The sequence below is a fragment of the Motacilla alba genome, chromosome Z (assembly GCF_015832195.1).
Source record: "Motacilla alba alba isolate MOTALB_02 chromosome Z, Motacilla_alba_V1.0_pri, whole genome shotgun sequence".
Classification (NCBI taxonomy): Eukaryota; Metazoa; Chordata; class Aves; order Passeriformes; family Motacillidae; genus Motacilla; species Motacilla alba.
Window position 1 is genome coordinate 29,383,993 of NC_052046.1, and position 20,222 is coordinate 29,404,214.

At 40.9% G+C, this 20,222-nt stretch overlaps 1 protein-coding gene across 4 annotated transcripts; it reads left to right on the top strand.

Annotated features, from left to right (window-relative positions):
* Positions 1-2,991: 2,991 nt before the first annotated feature.
* Positions 2,992-19,526, top strand: ZFAND5 (zinc finger AN1-type containing 5). 4 transcript variants are annotated; one of them, XM_038124738.1, is made up of 6 exons: positions 2,992-3,246; positions 6,165-6,322; positions 6,738-6,849; positions 7,264-7,361; positions 17,494-17,619; positions 17,874-19,526. In XM_038124738.1, the coding sequence occupies exons 2-6, from the start codon at positions 6,172-6,174 to the stop codon at positions 18,020-18,022; spliced, it is 636 nt and encodes a 211-aa protein (XP_037980666.1). In that variant the 5' UTR covers positions 2,992-3,246; positions 6,165-6,171; the 3' UTR covers positions 18,023-19,526. The 4 variants fall into 4 exon arrangements, with proteins under 4 accessions (XP_037980666.1, XP_037980670.1, XP_037980667.1 ...); XM_038124742.1 differs by lacking the exon at positions 2,992-3,246 and adding an exon at positions 3,280-3,803 and having other exon boundaries at positions 17,874-18,414; XM_038124739.1 differs by lacking the exon at positions 2,992-3,246 and adding an exon at positions 3,845-4,704 and having other exon boundaries at positions 17,874-18,414.
* Positions 19,527-20,222: the final 696 nt, after the last annotated feature.

The following is a 20,222-nucleotide window of genomic DNA, read 5'->3' on the forward strand; positions in this document are numbered from 1 at the left end:
CTGAATGACCCTATCTGACTCCTATTTAAATGTAGGAAGGAAGGAAAAAAAAAAGAAAAAAAAAAAGAAAAAGAAAAAAAATCAATCAGGATTACCAAGAATAGATATACTTTCAGGAAGATAATTGAGAGGAAGATAATGGCTAAGTAAAGCAAACAATCTATCCTCTTATTTCATTAAAAAAAAAAAACAACAACAAAACAAAACAACCACAACAACAACAAAAACCTAGTATAATTTAGATCAGTGGTATCCACTGATAAATTTGTCAGGGCACAACAATTACTTAGATTTCTGTGTGACATAAAAGGATTCCCACAACTTCACTTTTTTTGTGCATCCCTATTAGTAACGCATTTTTGAGCACACACATACATATACTTATTTTATCAGTTGTATACATACATTACTGAAGTTCTAGTATGTAGTAATGATATTTTATGAAAATCCCTTTGCTAGGATTTTCTTCTCCTGAGAAGCTTCAAGTGTAAACAATTTGTTATCTGCTACTGTGGAATGCAGCAGGTGCCTTCTTGATTGGTCGATGTGGGATGTTTCTACTTGGTGACCAATCCAGAAGGCAGCAGCTCTCGGACTCTCTGGGAGTCACAGAACTTTATTATTGATTCCTTTCTATTCCTGTCTCGCCTTCTGATGGTTCTTTCTCTCTGTTCTTTGTAGTATAGTTATAGTGTGGTCTTTTTAATGTAATATATATCATAATATGATAAACCAGCCTTCGGAAATAGAGTCAAGATCTCCCCTTCACCAAGTCCTAACTGCCCTGAAGACCACCGCAATACTAGTATTTCCTTCCTTCACCCCATTAGGTCATCTCATGTGGGCCCACTTTGGACACCACTGATTTAGATCATCTAAGCATCTTAAACAACTGCAGTGCTTTGGAAGACAGAAACATCCAAACATGTAGGCTTCTTCCTTATGATGTTGCACAAGAGAGTTGGCTGGAGAAATCTCTAATACCTATGGTCAGATACAGTTTTCCAGTCACAAGTAAAGACTGTCAAACCACAGATTATATTCTGCGCATTGATTTCGGTTTTAAAGTAATGCAGTCATTAGAGAAATTAAACTAGTAGCTGAGCCAGTCACTGGATAATCGGTTGATGATAAACTATTTAAAGCACCATCAGAAAACAAGGTACAAAACGTATCATACATTAAAAAGAGGTCTTGAGAGTTGAAAATGAGAGATATGAGAGCAGAATGTGAGGATTTGCCCAAAGAAAAGACTATGCAGAATGGTCTATGAACTGACACAACTTTTGGGAGCATAATAAACTCGAAGATTAAAATAAGTCTGGACAAGACTGGTGTGTCATTGGCACAACAAGGAGAGGAAATTGAGAAGCACTGGCCAGGATCAACATAGCCAGCTTCATTGAGGCACTTATTCACCACAGTCACAGAGATTCACAACTCAGCATGCCTTAAATTACACAATAGTAATGATAATTCTAATATTATAATATGTATAATTATAAAAATAATTAACTATTATCTTGTTGTACCTTGCAACAGAAGTTCACAATATTTTCAGTAGTACACAGAAAAAGAACATGAAAACCCTGTAGTCTAGTCATCCTCTATATTTCTACATTCACTACATTTCTTTTAGTCCCTACAACGGAGGTGAGATACTCAAATGTCAGCATTACAGAAGAAAGTAGCAGGGAGAAAGTGCTGGCAGTCTTGTACTGTCCTTAGGTGAAAGCCTAGAATTATATGCCATAAAGTAGTCTAACGTATTTCAGAGAAGAATCAGTGGGAAAGATAATCACTCTGTCCTCTGTTGGACTATACCCCATATATGTCTAAAACAATGTATCTCCACCAAAACGTTTCAGGAATGCTACACCTCAAGTCTCTTCAGAGGGCAGATGCCCTTCATCAGAAGGTGAGCTTACAGTCTTTCAAAGGAGTTTCTGGAACCCTGCTCAGATTCCCAAACCACTTATTTCCTGCTTGCCTCATCTGCAAAGTTCTAAGTACCACGTTCTTGAAGAATTCACAACATGCAACCAGAAACAACAGTTCTAAGACAATGGAAGCAGTATGTTTCTGCTCTACAGTGAGTATGTCCATCAGAGAAGACTTCCTTAAAAGCGTGTCCCTCGAACCAGTCACCCATTTCCTCAGAAGGCAGCTTGCTTGTGATGCTGCTAAGCAAACAACAGGACGTCCAAAATCATTGTCTTTTGAAGCTGTGGCTTCTAAGGATGCTCATATTCTATTGCGCCTTGTGATAAAATCGTAGGGTTACCCTCAGGGTGTCCTCCTTTTATGGGTCCCTGACATTCCAACATCACAAGTTAGAAAAGGTCTCCAAGGCAGTTTTTTTGTGAATCTCACAGTATTTTTGAAGGTACTAACCTCTTAGAGGATAAGATTCTGTTTGGGTTAAGTAAAATGAGTAGTTATTTCCTTATTCTTTCTGTTCTGTGGTGCTCTGCTCTTCAGAGCAGTGAAAGAACTGTTATCAGACAACTGGCAATTAAATTTATAATCAGCAATTTAAATTGGACGTTCTCTTCCCTTTCGGGGCAATGCTCCTGCATTTTTACTTTCCATCTCACAAGACGCCTGGATCTTGTAGGCAAATTTAGGTCAAATAAAAAGAAAGAAATACCCAAGAAAATCACATTTTAAAGGCAATCTAAGACTCGACATGCTGCAATGTGCCGCGCTGAGGCACTCCGTCCCTCGGACACCTAGCGGTAAACAGGCGCTCCGGCAGCAAGGAACCTTCCCCGCCCGGGGCTCCCGCGCTCGGTGACGTGGCTTTGGGGGAGAACGGCCGGCGCGGCACCGGGACCGCCCCGCCCCAGAGCGGCAACGGGCGGAGTGCGGGGCGGCAGCACGCATGCACCGGCGGGCGGGCAGAGGGAGGAGCCGCGTCCGCCGGGCGGGCTGGGCTCCTCCCTCCTCCGCCTCCTCCTCTTCCTCCTCCTCCTCCTCCTCGTCGCCGTCTTCTTCTTCCCCCTCCCCACCCGCCCGCCTCCAGCGCTTTCCCGCCGCCCGCCTTCCACGCACGGCGGGTCCCGCCTCGCGCCGCTGCCGACACGGCCGCCGCTGCCGCTGCGGGAACAAAGGAGCGAAGCGGCGGCGGCGCGGCCGCCAGCCCCGCGCCCCCCGCAACCCCCGCTCTCCCCGCAGCCGCCCGGAGCTGTCCGCGGCGCCTTCTCCGGCACCCGCCGCGGGGTTTGTGGCCCCCGCCGGGAACAGGTGGGTGAGGGGTGGCAGGCTGGGCTCGACTCCGCGGGGACTTCACCGCGGCGGGGTGTGCCCGGGCCTCCTCATGGGCGGCCTCGTTGCGTTCGGCCTTCGGCGGAGCCGCTGCGGGGCAACGCAGGCGGCGAGACAATGAGGTTCCTGTGTCTGGCGGCGGCGTGGGGCCTGCCGGCGGCGGCGCCAACCGTGACTCAGGCGGTTGCGAGGAGCGGCCAGGCCGGACACCCCCGTCCGCTGGCACCGCTCCTCAGCCCGTCAGTCTCGCGGGTCTTTTGTGTCCGGGTGTCGGAGGAGGCGGAGGGGATGGGAGACGCAGTTTAGATGCGCGGATCTGCGGGCGTTTGGCAGGGCCCCCCGCTTTGTCTGAGTCAGCCGACGGACTGCACCCGCCAGGGGAGCGTCTTGTGCCGGTTCGGTTCCCCGGTACCGACACTGGGCTCTGCCGAGCGCGAGTGAGCGAGCGCGAGTGACCTTTTGTTTTGTTCCTGCGTTTCCCGTGTTTATCGTGATCCCTCTTCGGAAAGAGGATGTTGAGGCCGTTCGGTATTTAGGTCAGTGAGCCCGTTGCTAACGCAGTGCCCGGGTTTTGGGGCTGGTTTCAGCGCGCGTTGGGGCCCTCGTTTTTGTCGTTACGCCGCCAGTGTGGGATCGCCCGGCGGGACGGCTGCAGCCCGGCCATGGCCTCGGGGCCGAAGGGGTGACTGAGGTGCGCGGCCGGCGCCGCTAACGGGATTTACTCTTCCTTTTCTCCGAGTTGGGCTGATGACGGCTGGGGTCCTGGTGGAAGGAGACCTTTTTCAATTATCTTTTTCCCTCCTCTGGAAGAGGAGCGGTTGGGTGTAACCCTACCCGCCCCGGGTTGCGGGGCGCCTTGGTGGAGCGATGGTTGCTCTAGGGCGCCGATCGCGGGAGGCGGCGGGCTGGTCATGCCGCATTTTCTGGGCAGCAGGTCGGCACCCGCTCTCCTCTCTCTGCCCTGGAAGGGAAGGGCAGTTTGATTTCGCCGGCGCCTCCTCCCGCCGGAGCCGGCGGCCTGAGGGAGATATAAATAGGGACTGACTTCAGCGGGCGGCCGGGCGGCCCGGGCCCGTCACGCCGTCGCCTGACAGGCGGAAGCGCAGGCGCTCGTCCGCCCATGTGACCGACCCGCGGCACCGGCACCGCCGGGCGGGCAGTGCCCCGGCCCGGAGCTGCGGTGAGGGGTCGGTCGGGGTGCGTCAGCCCTAGCGGGGTTCCCATTGTCGGTAGGCGCCTTGAAAATGAACGTGGATGAAACGCCGGCCGTCTCCCAGAGCCTGGAAAAGCACGACTTGTTCAGCGTGGGGTAGCAGCGACTTGATCGTTCCGTTAGGGACATGTATTTCAAGTAGTGGAAGACTCTGCAGACCAGAGGAGCTGCTGAGTTTCTAGTTTGTGCTGGAATATTAGAGTTGGCATCTAAAGCAGCATTTAGTAAGTGGTGAAATTCTAGGGCATTAACTTGGAAATTAAGCGGGTCATTTGATGTTGGCAGTGTGTTTGATAGCATTTTTATCTTGTCTGGCTAGTAACAAAAGGGCAGAAGTAGTCTTTTTTTTATGTTATGTGGACATAGTTCTGTGTCTTGTCAAAGATGACATGATTCTTTTAGATTTCCTCTAGGTGGGTCAGACTTTTTTCTAGCTCCTTTGACTGGTGTGTTTGGCTGTAAAACTGTATCAGATAAAGTGTGAAGTCGTGTTGTAGCCAGAAAGCATGCTATTTATACCCACAAGGTGTTATAAAGCTATAAATGGTACAGCTATATATACCTGGAAAATTAGGTCCTGTGACCACGAGCTGACAGGATGAATTTTGCTTGTTTACTGTCTCCTGGTTTTGCTTACTGTCATCCCAGAAGTTTAGTTTAGCTAAAGGCACGTGGCAGTTGCACTTGTACTGGGGAAACGTAAGTTTACTACTTGCTGTGTGAGCTCTCTTAATTGGAAGCATTTTTCTTTACACTGTAACAAATTTACTTCTGGCATTTTTGACTTCTAGCAAGTCTCACCTGTCAAATATCTCTTACTGTGACAGTTTCTGAATAGGAAAACAGCAATCCAGAGTTTATGCTAAAAGTCTTCAGATGCCGTATGCACAGCTTCTACTAAATTTAAATTTTAGTTGAATATTGTTACATGTCTTCAATTTGTAGCAAATGCATGGTTACTATGTTCCAGTCTTGGATTTGGTTGCTATGTTGTTTTCTTCTAACCTTGCTTTTCAGAGGTTAGCAGGCAGTGAAGGTGAAGACATTATTTCTAACATGCTTAGCACTGACTGGCTCTAGGGGGCTTAGAAGTCTTAACACAACCTGATTAGAGAGGGGATTTTTTTCTTCTGTAAATGTGTAAGCTGTGTAACAGAACATACTCAATAGTTTGGAGTTGTTATTATCATCTCCCTTGGAAGATTGATGTGAGAGTAATTGTGAAATTAGTCTCAAAATTATGTGAAATCAGTGCTGAAAAATAGGGCTTTTTTTGGCTGGAGGTTCTTGGCTCTGTTGGAGTCCAGAAAAATATTATTTGCCAGAACTGTTTTGGGGGTATGCTCAGAAGCTGGTACTTAGGGAGGTTTTTTTTTGGCTATCAAATTAAATTACCCTGCGCGTACAGTTCAGTGCTCAGCAAGTATATTATTTCTCAGTATTAGTATGATGACACTTTGTCTTGTCTTAAAGGTTCGTAATGATGTTACTTAGCAATAAATTGTGGTCTTGAATGGTATATTAATGTTCATATAACCCACTTTAAGAATGGTGATATCACTTGGTGAGGCAGGGTGAGCAGACATACTTAAAATTCTTTTAATTCTTTATACTTTTAACCCTGTAATTGATTTTGGTGACATGCCAGCTTCTAATGCAGTTTTTTTTTTTATTTTATTTACAGCATCGAGATGACTCAGGAGACAAACCAGACCCCAGGGCCTATGCTGTGTAGTACAGGATGTGGATTTTATGGAAATCCTAGGACAAATGGGATGTGTTCAGTTTGCTACAAAGAACATCTTCAGCGACAGCAGAATAGTGGTAGAATCAGCCCAATGGGTAAGGGTGTGGGGAATTGTTGGGGGTTTCTATATTTCTTTAGAAATTCAATATACAGAGGATTACAAGGAATATTAGAACATTTTGTTGGAGAACTTCTGAAAACTGAACTGAAAGAATGAATATTCAAAGAAAATACTACTTTAAAGCACAGTAAAGATAAAAATAATTTCTGCGTAATGTGTTCTGGTTTGCTTGGCATTCAGTCATAACTTGCTTTCCCACTTAGCCACTTCTGTTAGTATTTTCTCATGCAATCTTTATTTTGGTTATGAAGTAAAAGTGTATTTAAGTAAAAAGTAATAAACTGTAGCATTGAAAATTGTATGCAGGGAGTTCATAGCTGCATAGGAGACTATTTGATTAATGTGTTTTCTGCAATTTGTTCATAACTTGTCAAATTCTTGTTGCATAGGAACAACCAGTGGTTCAAACAGTCCTACCTCAGACTCTGCATCTGTACAGAGAGCAGACACTAGCTTAAACAACTGTGAAGGTGCTGCTGGCAGCACATCTGAAAAAACAAGGTAAAATTAAAGTTGTACTGAGATGGTTGAATGAGCTGTGAATGTGCTGGAAGGCCTGCAGCAATCCTGCCCTGTTGTAGTGAGTGTCTGCAGAAGAAAACGGATCTGACAGGGCTCTATGAATCCATTTAAATTAAAAAATAATTCAGATATTTGGTGTTGTAGTGCTGCAGTAAAAGGAAAGTTTTTTGTTTTGTTTATCTATGGAACTAATTTTTTACCGGCTTGCCTGTTTTTTTTCTTGGGAAACTAAAATAGAATAAAGAAGTGTATTTTGAAGATAGTAGAAGCATAGGTCAGGAAAATGTATCAATAGTGACTATACAAATAGTTCATTCATAAGTCTGAACAGTTCAAGCTTTTATTATTAGTGTAAAACTGATACAAATTATGTGTTTCACTGTGCTTAAACAGAAACGTGCCTGTTGCCGCTTTGCCTGTAACACAGCAAATGACAGAAATGAGCATTTCAAGAGAGGAAGAATTAACACCGAAAACAGAGACTGAGCCAGGTATGTTCTCAGAGTGATGCTGGGCATAACCAGCATCTTAACATCAGTGCAGGGTGTGTTTACTTTCTGAGTAGCCATCTCCTGTTATGGTGGTAGTCTTAAGAAATGTGTTTAGGATGCTTTTTGAGTACTGTCTCCACAAAATCAAGAAAAAGGACTAGTTCCAGAACAGCTTTAAAATATATGTTAATTGTTAGTAAAAGAATTGACACTTATGAAGGTGTTTATAGATCCCTAACATTTGTTTTTAAAAGTGAGGCACTCTAAAATCATATTAGGGCAAGATGTTCTGTTTTGAAGTCGAACTGTTGGGATTCGGTATGTTATCTAGCAGAAAAATTCCAGCTGGTTCATGGCAGTCAAAATGGCATGTTGTGTTTGGAGAAGGGTGCTTAATAAATTCCATTCTAGAGTGAAGTATGGCTGTTGGGGAAGGGAGAATAGGTGGTTTAGAAACATTAAGAGAAGTTGCTTAGGGTTCTTGAACTGATTGAGTAATCTGTAGATATAATCAATGCATTGTTTCAGGGATGTAGGGTACTTACAGCTTTAATTGCTATGTGTGAATTTTCCGTTTAACAGTTTTATTCTCATGCTGGATAGTTGTAGCTGGAGTAGTAAAACTTGTCTAAACTATTTCTTGGAGTGAGGCAGAGAGGGAGGGCAGCTTCCTTTACCTAACTAGTGAACAACTGAATTTGTACCAGTTTGTTCAAATGGATATCTTTAACACACTTGTTTTGTTCTTTAACAAGTCCACACTTTTTAATTTACCAGCTCTGAAGCAGTTTTAAAAACTAAAAGCTGTTGTGTAGTAGGAAATCTGTTTACTCAGCTGAAGGTAAAATCTGTTTCTTCAGTTTTGAAGTCAGAGAGATAAAAATGGCATCAGATGCTACTAAGCACTGTATCAAAATGATTTTTTTCTAGTTATATCTATGCCAACAAAGACTGGTCTGACGCTTGATTTTGATTTGCTCGGTATTTGTACGGAGGGCTTTACCATTTTCATAAGTCATGCTAAGTCAAAGTTCTGTGACATTAATTAAAGTACAGTTATAGAGTATATTGTGTCTTTTCATTATGTATGGACTAAGAGGGAATTTTTACAATTACTAAATTTCTGTAGCTACCGTCATCTGAATAGGCTTCACTATGTGACTGAAAAGTAATTTCAACTTTGCACCAATATTCATTAACCCATTGTGCTGCGTTTTGAAATCTGGAATGTGTCAAGAAGGAAACAGGAATACATAAAATGGTAGTATTGCAGAAGTAATAGGTGGTTTTACTTTTCTTAGTTGTCATTTTACCAGCTGCAAAGAAAGTCTTTCATTATTGTTGGTGTGTAACCTGGTTTTCAGGTGTTGTGGGTTAGCTGTATGACAGGTTGCACACTCACTGTTAATTAGGATGAGGGAAAAAATCCAAAGCAGCTCAAAGATACTGAGGAATTGTAGTAAAAGATATCACACGTTGAAACCAGTAAAAGCTGTCACAAGCTTGTGTAGAAATGGTTGGAAATACTACCAGAGAACTTAAATGCCTCTGGAAAAAACTTGAAAACTTGAAAAAAACTACCTCTTGAGAGAGCATACCTGTAAATTCATGAGGCAGCCTCAGCTGCTATGATGCCCAAGTTGCCTTTTAAGTGTTATTGTTTGGCACAGATCCTAGACAGTGTAAGATAATGTCCTTGTATACTATTCTTAGGGTTTGTTGGACATCTTAATTTAACAGTGTTGGCTGTATTTAGTGGTGCATTACTGTGTCTTGCAGGCAAGAGAAACTGGCCTAGACTTTTTATGAAAAATTCCTTATGTGTCTGGACTAGGCAGATTTTTTAATCTTCCTTTTTTTTCCAGTAGCATCCATTATATGTTGATCTCTTGAAGATAAACTGGACCAATAGTAAATAGTTTGCATCCTAATAGCAACAAAAGTTAATACTTTCTTTGAGATCTGATTCTCTAAAATAATGCAGTCATGGAGTTGTTAATGAAATAACTGTGTAGCTGTAAGCATAAGCTGACACTAGGGACAATTTCATAACCAGAGGGTATTAGATCATGAACTGTATCTTCAACAGTATGAAATCACATTCTCTTCTGCCAGATGTTCATTAGCAAAAGAAATTTTATATACTTCCCTTACATATCAGTAAGTTTAAAAGAAGGATTACATCTGGTAAACTAATTTTTTGCAGTCTTGTAGCATAAAATTATACTTTTTTGCTTTTGGAATTGAAACAACTGACTAGAAAGTGGAGAAGTTGAGAAAAAAAATAAACTATGAAGTTTTACAAGCTTGTTTCTCTTGGTTTTGTTGGGATTTTTTGTTTTTTCTTTGCTCAGGTTGAGGTTGCAACCTAGATTCACCTTCAGAGCAAACCTGGTGCTAAGACAATTGTACCTTAACATCTGAAGAAAGGCATGGTGGATGTAACTCTGTTTTAACTCACATAATTGTTTTCTTGTAACTTGTTGAAGTGCTCTGAATCTTGACTGGATGCCAGGCACCCATCAAAGCCTCTCACTCCCCTCCACATCTGGACAGGGGAGAGGAAATAAAATGAAGGGTTAATGGGTTGAGATAAGGATGGGGAGAGATCCCTCCCCAAACACCTGTCATGGGCAAAACAGACTTGAATTCGAGGTATGGAGTTGATCATTAACAAGATCAGAGCAGGATAATGAGAAGTAAAAACAGGCCTTAAAAACACCTTCCCCCCCACCCCCTCTTTACATACCCCCCACATCCTCTGTGCCTCCTACCCCAGTGGTGCCAGGAGCCAGGACTGTGGTCAGTTCATCACCTCAAGCTCCTCCTGCTTAGGGAGAGGAGTCATTCTCTTACTCCACTGTGGGGTCCCTCCCACTGAAGAGAGCTCTCTATGAATTTCTCCAACATGAGTGTACGTCACGAGCAGCAGGTCCCTGAGAACTGCTGCAATATGAGTCTATCCCATGGGCAATGGCACCTCTCAAACTTCTGCAGGGTGGGTCACTTTTCCATGGGGTGCAGTCTTTCAAGGACAGGCTGCTCCAGCCTGGGAGCAGAGCTCCTCTCTCCACAGGTCTCCCATGGGGTCACAGCCTCCCTTCAGGCATCCCTCTGCTCTGGTGTGGGGCTCCTCCCTGGGCTGCAGGTGGATCTCTGCATCCTGCTGGACCTCCACGGCTGCAGGGGCACAGCTGCTTCACCATAGTCCGCACCACGGGCTGCAGGGGAATCTCAGCTCCAATGCCTGGAAGACCTCCTGTGTCTTGATGTCTGCAGAGTTGTTCTTCTCACATGAGATTACAGCTGATGCTATGCAACAACTTCTGTTTTTCTTTCTACTTAAATATGTTACCACAGAGGTGTTACCACCATTTCTGATTGGCCAGAAAGCGGCACATCACACTTTAGAGCTACCAGGAATTGGCTCTGCCAGACACAGAAGAAGCTTCAACCATCTTCAGCCTTGCACTACCAAAACCAGGCCATGCAAAACCAATACACCACTGAAAATAAATGGTTTTAAAAACAAGTTTATTTCAACAGTCATATTATTTTAATGCACAGCATATTTTTAGCATTTTCTTGGACTTTTGTAGGTGATTACTTTGCTTAAATGATCATGCTCTAGTCAGGTCTGTCAGTGTTTCCAGACACAGTATCAGCACTGGGTCAAGGGTGTAGTACTTTTTGTGGTTGTTTGTTTTTTTTTTTGTTCTTATTTGGAGGGTGTTTTGTTGGATTGCGTTTTTTAATGCATTAATGCTTTGATTTAGGGAGTAGTGTTATATGCAAGTAGTATGGCTTATAAAAAAGTAAACCAGAAATTGATTTTATTGTATTGTGTAAATATTTTATTGTCAAAGTTACATATTTTAAAAATACCCAAATACTGTTAACTTCCATCCATGCTGTAACTTATCCTTTCATTCAGCAGCAGCAGGTGATTGTGGTTGGCATGTCTCTTTGCTTTCTATCAAGCTGTTAGGGTTAGAGCTATTTTGCAGCTGTTGGGCATTCAGGTTGAGAGACCCTGTAACGGATTACCCTTGCTATGCTGTAGGTAGAGCCAGTGTGTTGCAGGTAATATTGTGATTAAGATGTAAGTAAGGTAGTTTATGATATCTGGTAAGATCAAGATGTAAATATGTAAATACATGATGTTCCTTAAAGCTGGTTGTAATGAGTGCCATGTTTGTCCTGGTTTGTTTTTGCACAAGGCTGTAGTAGTTTCACCATGTTGCTTGTTGTAAACAGTTCCATTGTATTAGTAACATTGTCTGATATGATAATTCTGTATTGTGTTTGAAATAATTAGCTTGTCTTCATGTTTCCCATGCCTGCTGTAGCTTTGGTAAACACTCCTGATTGAAAAATTTCAGAAATTAAGTCTCTTGTAAGTGCTGAAGCTGTCCACTGCATAGAAAAGTGCTGAAGACCTAACTGCTGGTGCTGTGCGTGTTGGTGATAGCACACTATTATTATTCTAATAGTGATACACCATGCACATCAAGTCTTTATGATAACCAAATTAAACTGTGTTTCTGTGTGATACTGAAACTGGGGAATCTGTATGTTTTATTAATGGGGCATATTAATTTAAGGTATTTAATACGCAAATAGAAGAGTTAGAATTAGGCATGCAGAAAGTGAGTGGCATGCTGCAGAACATTTATATTCCCACTCTTCAACATGAAACTAAACATAATGGAGGTTTGTTCTGCAGTCTTTCATCACAAGCACATAGGTTGGCCTAGAAGTTGTAGTTCCCGAGCAAAAGTTCAATAAATCATAATAGGTACAGCCCATCCTTCCACTAAAATTTTATGTACAAGCATTTTATTGTCTTAGATGAACCCCAGCTGACAGCTAAGTGCTATGCAGCCACTCACTCAGTTCTTGCTCCCCGGTGCTGAGGACAGTTGTGGAGGAAAAAACTAAACCCCATGGGTTAAGATAAAAGCAGCTTAACAATTAAAGTGAAGTAAGACAAGCAATGCTAATGGTAATAACAATATAATTGTAATGAAAAGAGGAGAAGGAGGAATAAACTCCATAGACTTCACAAGTGATGCATGCTACATTTGGTCAGCCACCTGCTGACTGATTCCCAGTTCATTCCCCAGCAGTGATGGGCAGCTCCCAGTCAACACCCCCCCCCCCCCCCCCCCCCCTTTATACATTTGGAAGTGTGTTCTGTTGTGTGGGCTGTTCCTTTGGCTAGTTCGTTCAGGTCAGCTGTCCCAGTGATTCTCCCTCTTGGCTTTTTTGTGCACCTGTTTGCTTGCAGAGCACATGAAACTGAGAAGCCCTTGTTTTAAAGTAAAAGCACTATTTAGCAATATTTAAAACACTAGTTTTATTATTTAGCACTAGTAATATTATCAGTATTCTTATACTGAATCCAAAATGCAGCACTGTACCAGCAACTGAGAATAATATAACTATCCCAGCTGAAACCAGGACAGTTGTGCTAATATGCAGTATAAGGATTGTATTGTGTCTACTACTTCTACTACTCCTGCTACTGTTTCAGCTCCAGAACTGCAGAAATGCATCTAATGTATTTTGGATAACTTCTGACTTGACCTTTTCTCTCTCTTGTTTTGTTTTTTTTCTGTTTCTTCAATGGCAGGAGTTAGCAGTTCGCTTCATCAAGTCACGGTCCTTGAATCAATTTCCTTCCTTGCTCTTTCAAGAATTTGTGCCACTGTTATCCTTTAAGTTTAAGGTGTTTAGATTTTATTTTGGTGAATTTTTTTTCAGTCAGAGAAGCTTTTAAAAACTTTTCTCTGTTACTTTTCTGTATCCCTTCTCTGTATCCCTTTCTGGTCACTTTAGCTATGGAGAATGTTAGGAAATAGTACTGATTGATTTTAAGCGTGAATTCTTCAACTGGTATATTGGATTAATTCCTTTTCAGAGTGAAAGCTCTGTAATACTGATGCATGCTTTTTTTTTTTTTTAAGTAGCCATACTGTTTTATAAATAAGAAAACTACTGACAGCTTTGAACGTTCTTTTCTTAGAGAGGCTTTTAATTTCAAGTGACACTCCCATGAGTCTTAAAGGAACTTTATTTTTCAGTTCGTAGAACATTTTTGCATGTAGATTGAGTAGCTGTTATACTTTGTCCTGTGGCTGACTGGTTCCATCAGTGGCCTTGCTGATCCTCTTGTAAGGATGTGTCTTATCTTTAGGCTACATTTGAAGGAAATTTTCCAAAATTTGTGATGAAATGCCTGCATTTGTGTAGACTTTTTCAGGTGGCCACGTCCAGTATAGTATTAGGTTAGTCTTTATCATTAATTTGCTAGGATAATAGCTATCATTGGCCATGATGGTAATGCATATTTATAGTGCCTGCAGGCAATCATTTAAGACCAAAACAGTGTTAATAGAAGCCTACCCAGTTCTGAAAATCAGTTGTCCCTAAAGTTTTGGGCATTGTACTAGGAGAACTGATCTGGCAAAATTCAAGTGAAGTAAATCTTTGCAGGTCTTGAGCCAGAGACAGGAGGTCACCTTGGACATGACCAAGGTGATGGAGGCAGCTACACAGAACTGTAGAAAGGGCTTGGAAAGGGCTTTATAGATCATCTAGTTCCAAGCCCTCTGTTCCTGTGCATCAATACTCTTGGAGTAAATAATTTCTGGCTAATATCTAATGCATATCTGTCTTGTAATTCATAAGTGTTTCCCCTTGTCCTATCACTATCTACTGAGGTATAAATCTATCCCTTTGTTTTATAAGCCCTCTAAGCTTGGAAAGGTTTCAGTAAGGTATTCCTAGAGCCTTGTCATCTCCATGCTGAGCAACCCCGTCTCTCTCAGCTTGGCTTCATAGGAGAGGTGCTTCAGCCTCCTGATCATCTTTGTGGCCCTCCTCTGGTGTTAACCCAGCAGATTTCCATCTCTCCTGTGCTGAGGACCCCAGAGTTGGATTCAGCACTCCAGATGAGGTCTACGGTAGCAGAGTAGATGGGCAGGTCTTGAGCCCATTTCTCAAGTTTGTCCAGATCTCCCTGTCTGGCATCCCCTCCTTCATGCTGAGGATGCACTTAGTCCCTGTGTGTGTAACTGATTAAGATATTCAAGAGCAAGGTTCCCAAGACAGAGCCCTGAGGGACGCCACTCATCACCAGTCTCCATGTAGACATAGAGCCACTGACCACACCTCGCTGGCTGTGTCCATCCAGTCAATTCCTTATCCACCACATAGTCCATCCTTCAGTTGCATGTTTCTCCAGTTTGGAAATCAGGATGAAAAAGTGCATGCATGCCAGTAAGAGCTCTTTGACAGTGGTGAGAAGTTTTAGTGGTGAGGAGTTTGCTTCATCTGAACATTGTTACTGAGGAAGCAGGTCAACAGGTACCAGTAACCACTATTTTACAGCTTTTGGCACTTTTTCAGCTACCTGTTCTATGGTGATGTATAAATCATTTAGAGCACTTTGATTAACACTGTGATTTCTGGCATGAATTTAAGTTAATATCTGGGGGGCTGGAATTGTACTTGCCCAGGTGGATTTGTCTTTTGTGTTAAAGGAAGCCTTTTGTGACAAACAACTGTAAGAACAGTATTTTGATTTAGATAGGCTCCTGATGTCATGGCAGAACAACTGCAGTTTTCAATATTTTTCATCTGCAGGTTGATGAAAAAGGAATTTTATTCTGAGCTTTAGGGGACAGGGCAGGCAGCTTTTTTGTCCACGCCATTACTCAGAAGCACATTTATGAACATTTAACATCATAAAGCCAATCAGACTAAAGTCTGCTGGCGTAAAATAATAGCAGAATCCTTTATTCTTGGAGAGTAATAAATGGAACCGTTTAGTTTGGATTTAGGGAGCTATGTCCCCTCTTGGTACATTTTAGTCACCATTACTTCATATTGTGTACTGCTTTTCCTCCTTGGAAGATGTTTTAGTTGTGGGGGAAGGATCCCGTTCAGGAGCCCTTTCAGGGAATGCGCTGCTGCAGTTTCTTAGAATCACTTTCATCACTTTACACATTGTGGGCTGCCATTGTTGCAGTTTCTTGATGCAAAGATGGAAGTATGCTTGTAGTAATTGGTAACATTTTCCCTAGATAAATTTGTCTCAGAGGCTTTGTTTTGTGGTGGAGTGATCTACTAAGCTGTCTTTTTTGCCTTGGTAATTCCTGGGAAGTTTTCATTTTTTCTTTCTTATTGACATGTGTTAGGCAGTGATATAAATGGTTCTCTTCTCATTTTCATTTTCTCTTAGTGTATGTTATGAGTGACTTTATATCACTGTTGATTTGCCCCCCTCTATATTTTCTTTAGCATGTGATTGAAACAGCATGCATGTTCCCAGGGCTCAGAATTTTAAATTACTTCTGACATAGATGAAGGTTTCCATTAACTAACTACACACCAAATTGCAATGTGTGTGTTTCTGGTTCCTCTTATTCATCTGTTTTGGCTTACAATTAACATTTCATTTTGAAACAAACCAGCAGTATAACAAATCTTTAAAAAAGGGATTTGACTATACTTTTGGAGAGGTGTTCAGTCTTAGTATTTTTTTAAGGCCATAGCTGACAGCTCTTAGCCAAGGTGCATAACGTCTAACAGGTACACTCGGTTTGTGATATTGCTGGCTGTTAGGCCAGTTTTTAGGTCACAGGATATCTAGTAGACAAACTGGTACTCTACACTGATTTTCGTAGGATTTAAAGACAAGTTCAGAGTGTCATATTTGTTCATCTAGAAAATCTTAATCAAAACAAATTGTTTTCACAAAAGAAAAAAAAGTTATAAAATATCCGCAATGTGACAAAAAAAAACCCAGGTTGTAAATGACCTTTGTTGTTCATTAGGACTGTTGCTATGATGTAGAGTATAAAAAAATATTAGCAGTTATTTGTTCTACTGCATGAAATTTCTTGGTGATGATCACTGAAGTTTCCCTGTTGCTTCTGAGAGTTTGTTGCTTATGAGTCTGATTTAGATTATGAAGTCTTGCTTGGGGCCTTTCTTGTACATTGTGAATTGTGAAGTTTTCTGTGACAATGCAAACACAATTTTAAAAAGCAAGTACTATTCGAAATAATCTCGTCTAACAAACCATATTTGTATGGAGTTGATTGCAAATACATCCTTGAGGCCTATGTACTCCATTTAATATGAAATACATTTTGTAGTTAGTAGACGTTATGATAGATGTTATCACACTCTGAGAGTGTTCAGCAAAGTTGTACCAAGAGCAGGTATTACAGTTATGTACACATGCATCTCTCAGCTTTCCTTAGTTCCAGTTTTGGATATGAAGATGATATCAATTTAAAAAAATTACAAGTTTGAGATAAAACACTTTTTTAAATAAAACAGCCATGTCTAAAGATGTGCTAAAGATGTCTAAAGAGGCAATTGAGGAAGTATTTATTTTGGCTATACCTGCTTGAACACCGAAACTGAATAAAATTATAAAAAATGCATATATGCCATGCAAATCTGCACTTTGTTATTTAAATCAGTGCTCTTTAGAACTGTGTATTTGTAGCTGTGTTCTGGATCTGTCACAGAATTAACAGCTTCCTAGCTCCTGTCTTGGTGATCTGCTTTAAATACCTGACTTCACTGCAGAAGTGGCAAAACTACCCAGTACTATAGCAGGAACACATTACTGAATTTCTTTTTTTTTTTTTTTTTCTAAAATATGTTCCTGTTGGTTATATTATCTACACAGGTACCTGTGTTCAGCAACTTTAGCTGTGACAGTAGTTACTGTTTTATATTAAGTGTTACTTGATCATATGATTTATTTAAATATAAAATGTGTACATGGAATTTCAAGGAATTTCATGGATTTTCATGCATGGAATTTCATGCTTTTCAAGCCTGTATAGATATGTAGAGTAAGTGCCATATATTTTCTAGCTGGTTGAAATGTGGGGAAAAATCTGAGTGTCTTAAGTAGAGTTGGAAGGGATGGATAAAAATCCTTATTTCTGATTTATGTTTTTAGACTAGTCAATGTAGTACTGTAGGCAACAGATGTCAGGGTCTTAGTGGTTGAATTAATCCTTAATGTATGCATACTATTGGATACCTCATGAAGTCAACAAAAGCAAATTTAACCCTTATTTCCTTTGTGTGCTTTTAACAGTTGTTACTCAACCAAGCCCATCAGTTTCTCAGCCTGGTACTTCAGAGAATGAGGATAAAGCTGCTGAACTGCCAAAACCAAAGAAGAACAGGTGTTTCATGTGCAGGAAGAAGGTTGGCCTTACAGGTATGAAAATACTGTCAATTTTAAACAAATTTGTGTGATTAGCTACCTCTTGCTAGATTAAACTTGACAAAATTTGTCTTCTATTACATTTATCAGCTTTTTCACAATTCACACAACTTAGTAAGTCCATTTTTTTTTCTTACTCTGTATGTCATAGTAGACAAATATATCCCCTTTCTAGTGACTGCACCTTTAAATAACACCATAATTAAAAACTTAATTCCTCATAATGTTTCTTCTTTTTCTGTGTACAGGATTTGACTGCCGATGTGGAAACCTATTTTGTGGACTTCACCGTTATTCTGACAAGCATAACTGCCCCTATGATTACAAAGCAGAAGCTGCAGCAAAAATCAGAAAAGAGAACCCAGTTGTGGTGGCTGAAAAAATTCAGAGAATATAAATTAATGTGCTTGTGAAAAGACTGACTGACTTTTTGTGGGGCTTTTTTTTTCAATGCATCCTAAAAACCATGAAAAGAGCAGGTGCATGGTCATTTTCCTTTGTTTTGAAAGTTTTACTTCTAGTCCTGTCTGTCTAAATGATACTTCAAATGTTTGGGTGTTTGTTACAGGCAGAATTGGATAGATACAGCCCTTGAAAATGTATATGCCCTCCCCAGAATAGACGGATGTTCAGAAACCTGCACAGGTATACACATGCACAGAGGACAGACTCTAGTTCACATGTGCCAAACAGATGTATGCAATCTGCATGTGTGCAGCAGCTCTGCCTTTTCAGATGTGCATGAGGTATTTAATGTTCGGCTAATGTTATATGCCTGTTTTGGAGAAGGATACATCATAATAGTTGGCAGTCTACTATAATTTAAAATCTCATTCTACTTTTAGTTGCCACACTTCCATTTTAGTTTTCCAGCAGAATGCAAGCTGTATGTAGAGGGGTCTACCATCACAGTAAGATGAGCATCTTTGCCATATTTAAGTCATTCAACAACTGCACTGAGAAAAATGGAAAAAATCAGATAAATATGAGAAGAAAATTGTTTTGTAAAAGATTACATTAACTTTAGAATCTTGAAAAAAAGTTCCCAAAGGAAGTGTCCTGTTAGGAGCTTAAGAACAGGCCTGCAACAGTTGTCCGCTTTTCCTTGCCTAGCTAAAAATGTTGTGTAGCACAATATTGTGAGATTGGTTTTCAAAACACAGTTACAAATGTTTCTAGACATATCACAGCATCTCTGTCAAGCAACACGGGTCTGAATAAGTTGCTGAAATACTAGAGCAGTTTATTATTCATGTACTACTTATGTTCTGTGTGTTCCAAGTTCAAAAGAATATTAGGAATTAATTTTTCTAGTTTTAAATATAACAGTTGCACCGTTCTGCATGGAAAACCATACCTAACATGGCTGCTGTAGACTTTAATGGTAGCTGGAACCACTCTTGGAGGGCTGCTTTATAATTTTTAATTGTACTTGGGTATAGGACTGTAGTGTTCTTGGGTGTATTGCATGGGCTGCGTTATCTACGGCATTGTACAATAACAACTCTAGAAAAGGCAGTATTCTTCACTGATGCTTGTCTGGTAATATATATCACTTCTGTGTTATAATGGAAGGGGTTTTTGTGATGTATGAAAATTGTGTTTTTTATATAAACAAATATGGTTTAGACTAGTGTTGTGGTAATGCCTGTTCTCATCTGTAAATAGTTACATACATACACAAGACACTACTCCTACCTGATTTTTGTTGCCAGTGTTCAGTCTTGGTTTTTACTTCACTATTAAAAGCATCAGGTTTTCTCTTCTAACTTTGTTCTTCTGAGTTATTAGGTATGCAAACATGTACAGATAGTTCATATTTATGTATTGCACATAAGCTACCCAGCATCTATGCTATATTGTATTATGTAAATAATAAAAATAATGTACAGAAGGAAATACTTCCTTTTATGGTAATTCAATGGTTTTAGTTCTTGCTGTAAGGATCATTGTAGGGGATCAAGTGCAAAGTTTAATATAAGTTCTTACAGATATTGTCCTATGCATAAGCTTGCCTGTGTGCTTATTTGGATATACCAGCTTTTCTGAGACAAATTGCATGAGCAGCTGGGGTAGAGGTAACTACTTGATGACCTGACAAAAATGCCGGCAAACAACAATGTGCTTTAAAGGGAGAAAAGTGTTAGCAATGAACATCTTATTTGTTTCCAGTGGATCTGTTGTGGTAGAGCCAGTACACTGACTAAACTGTTCTGTCCACATCTTTACCAGCAGACCTCATCAGTTACTGTCAGTGTCAGCAACCAAATACAGGTGGTAAATATACCTGGTTAATCCTTTCCAGTGGGAAGGAAAAGGATACAGTACACAGCACATGTTGCAATGCAGAAAGACATCTTCAATACTGGATGATCCATAAAAATTGCTTGTATCAGAAATGGATAATGTGTATTCCACCAGTCAGCTGATAGTCAACGTGATGAGTTAATACTCCAGCCACTGTGTGTACCTCCAGTAAGGGAGCACGGGCGTGCTCTGGGACTTCGCCATGGAAGTGCTTTAAAGCACCAAAATTACAGTATTTCTATCTTTTGTATTAAAGCAACATCTGCAACTGCATTTCAGCATAAAGGTGT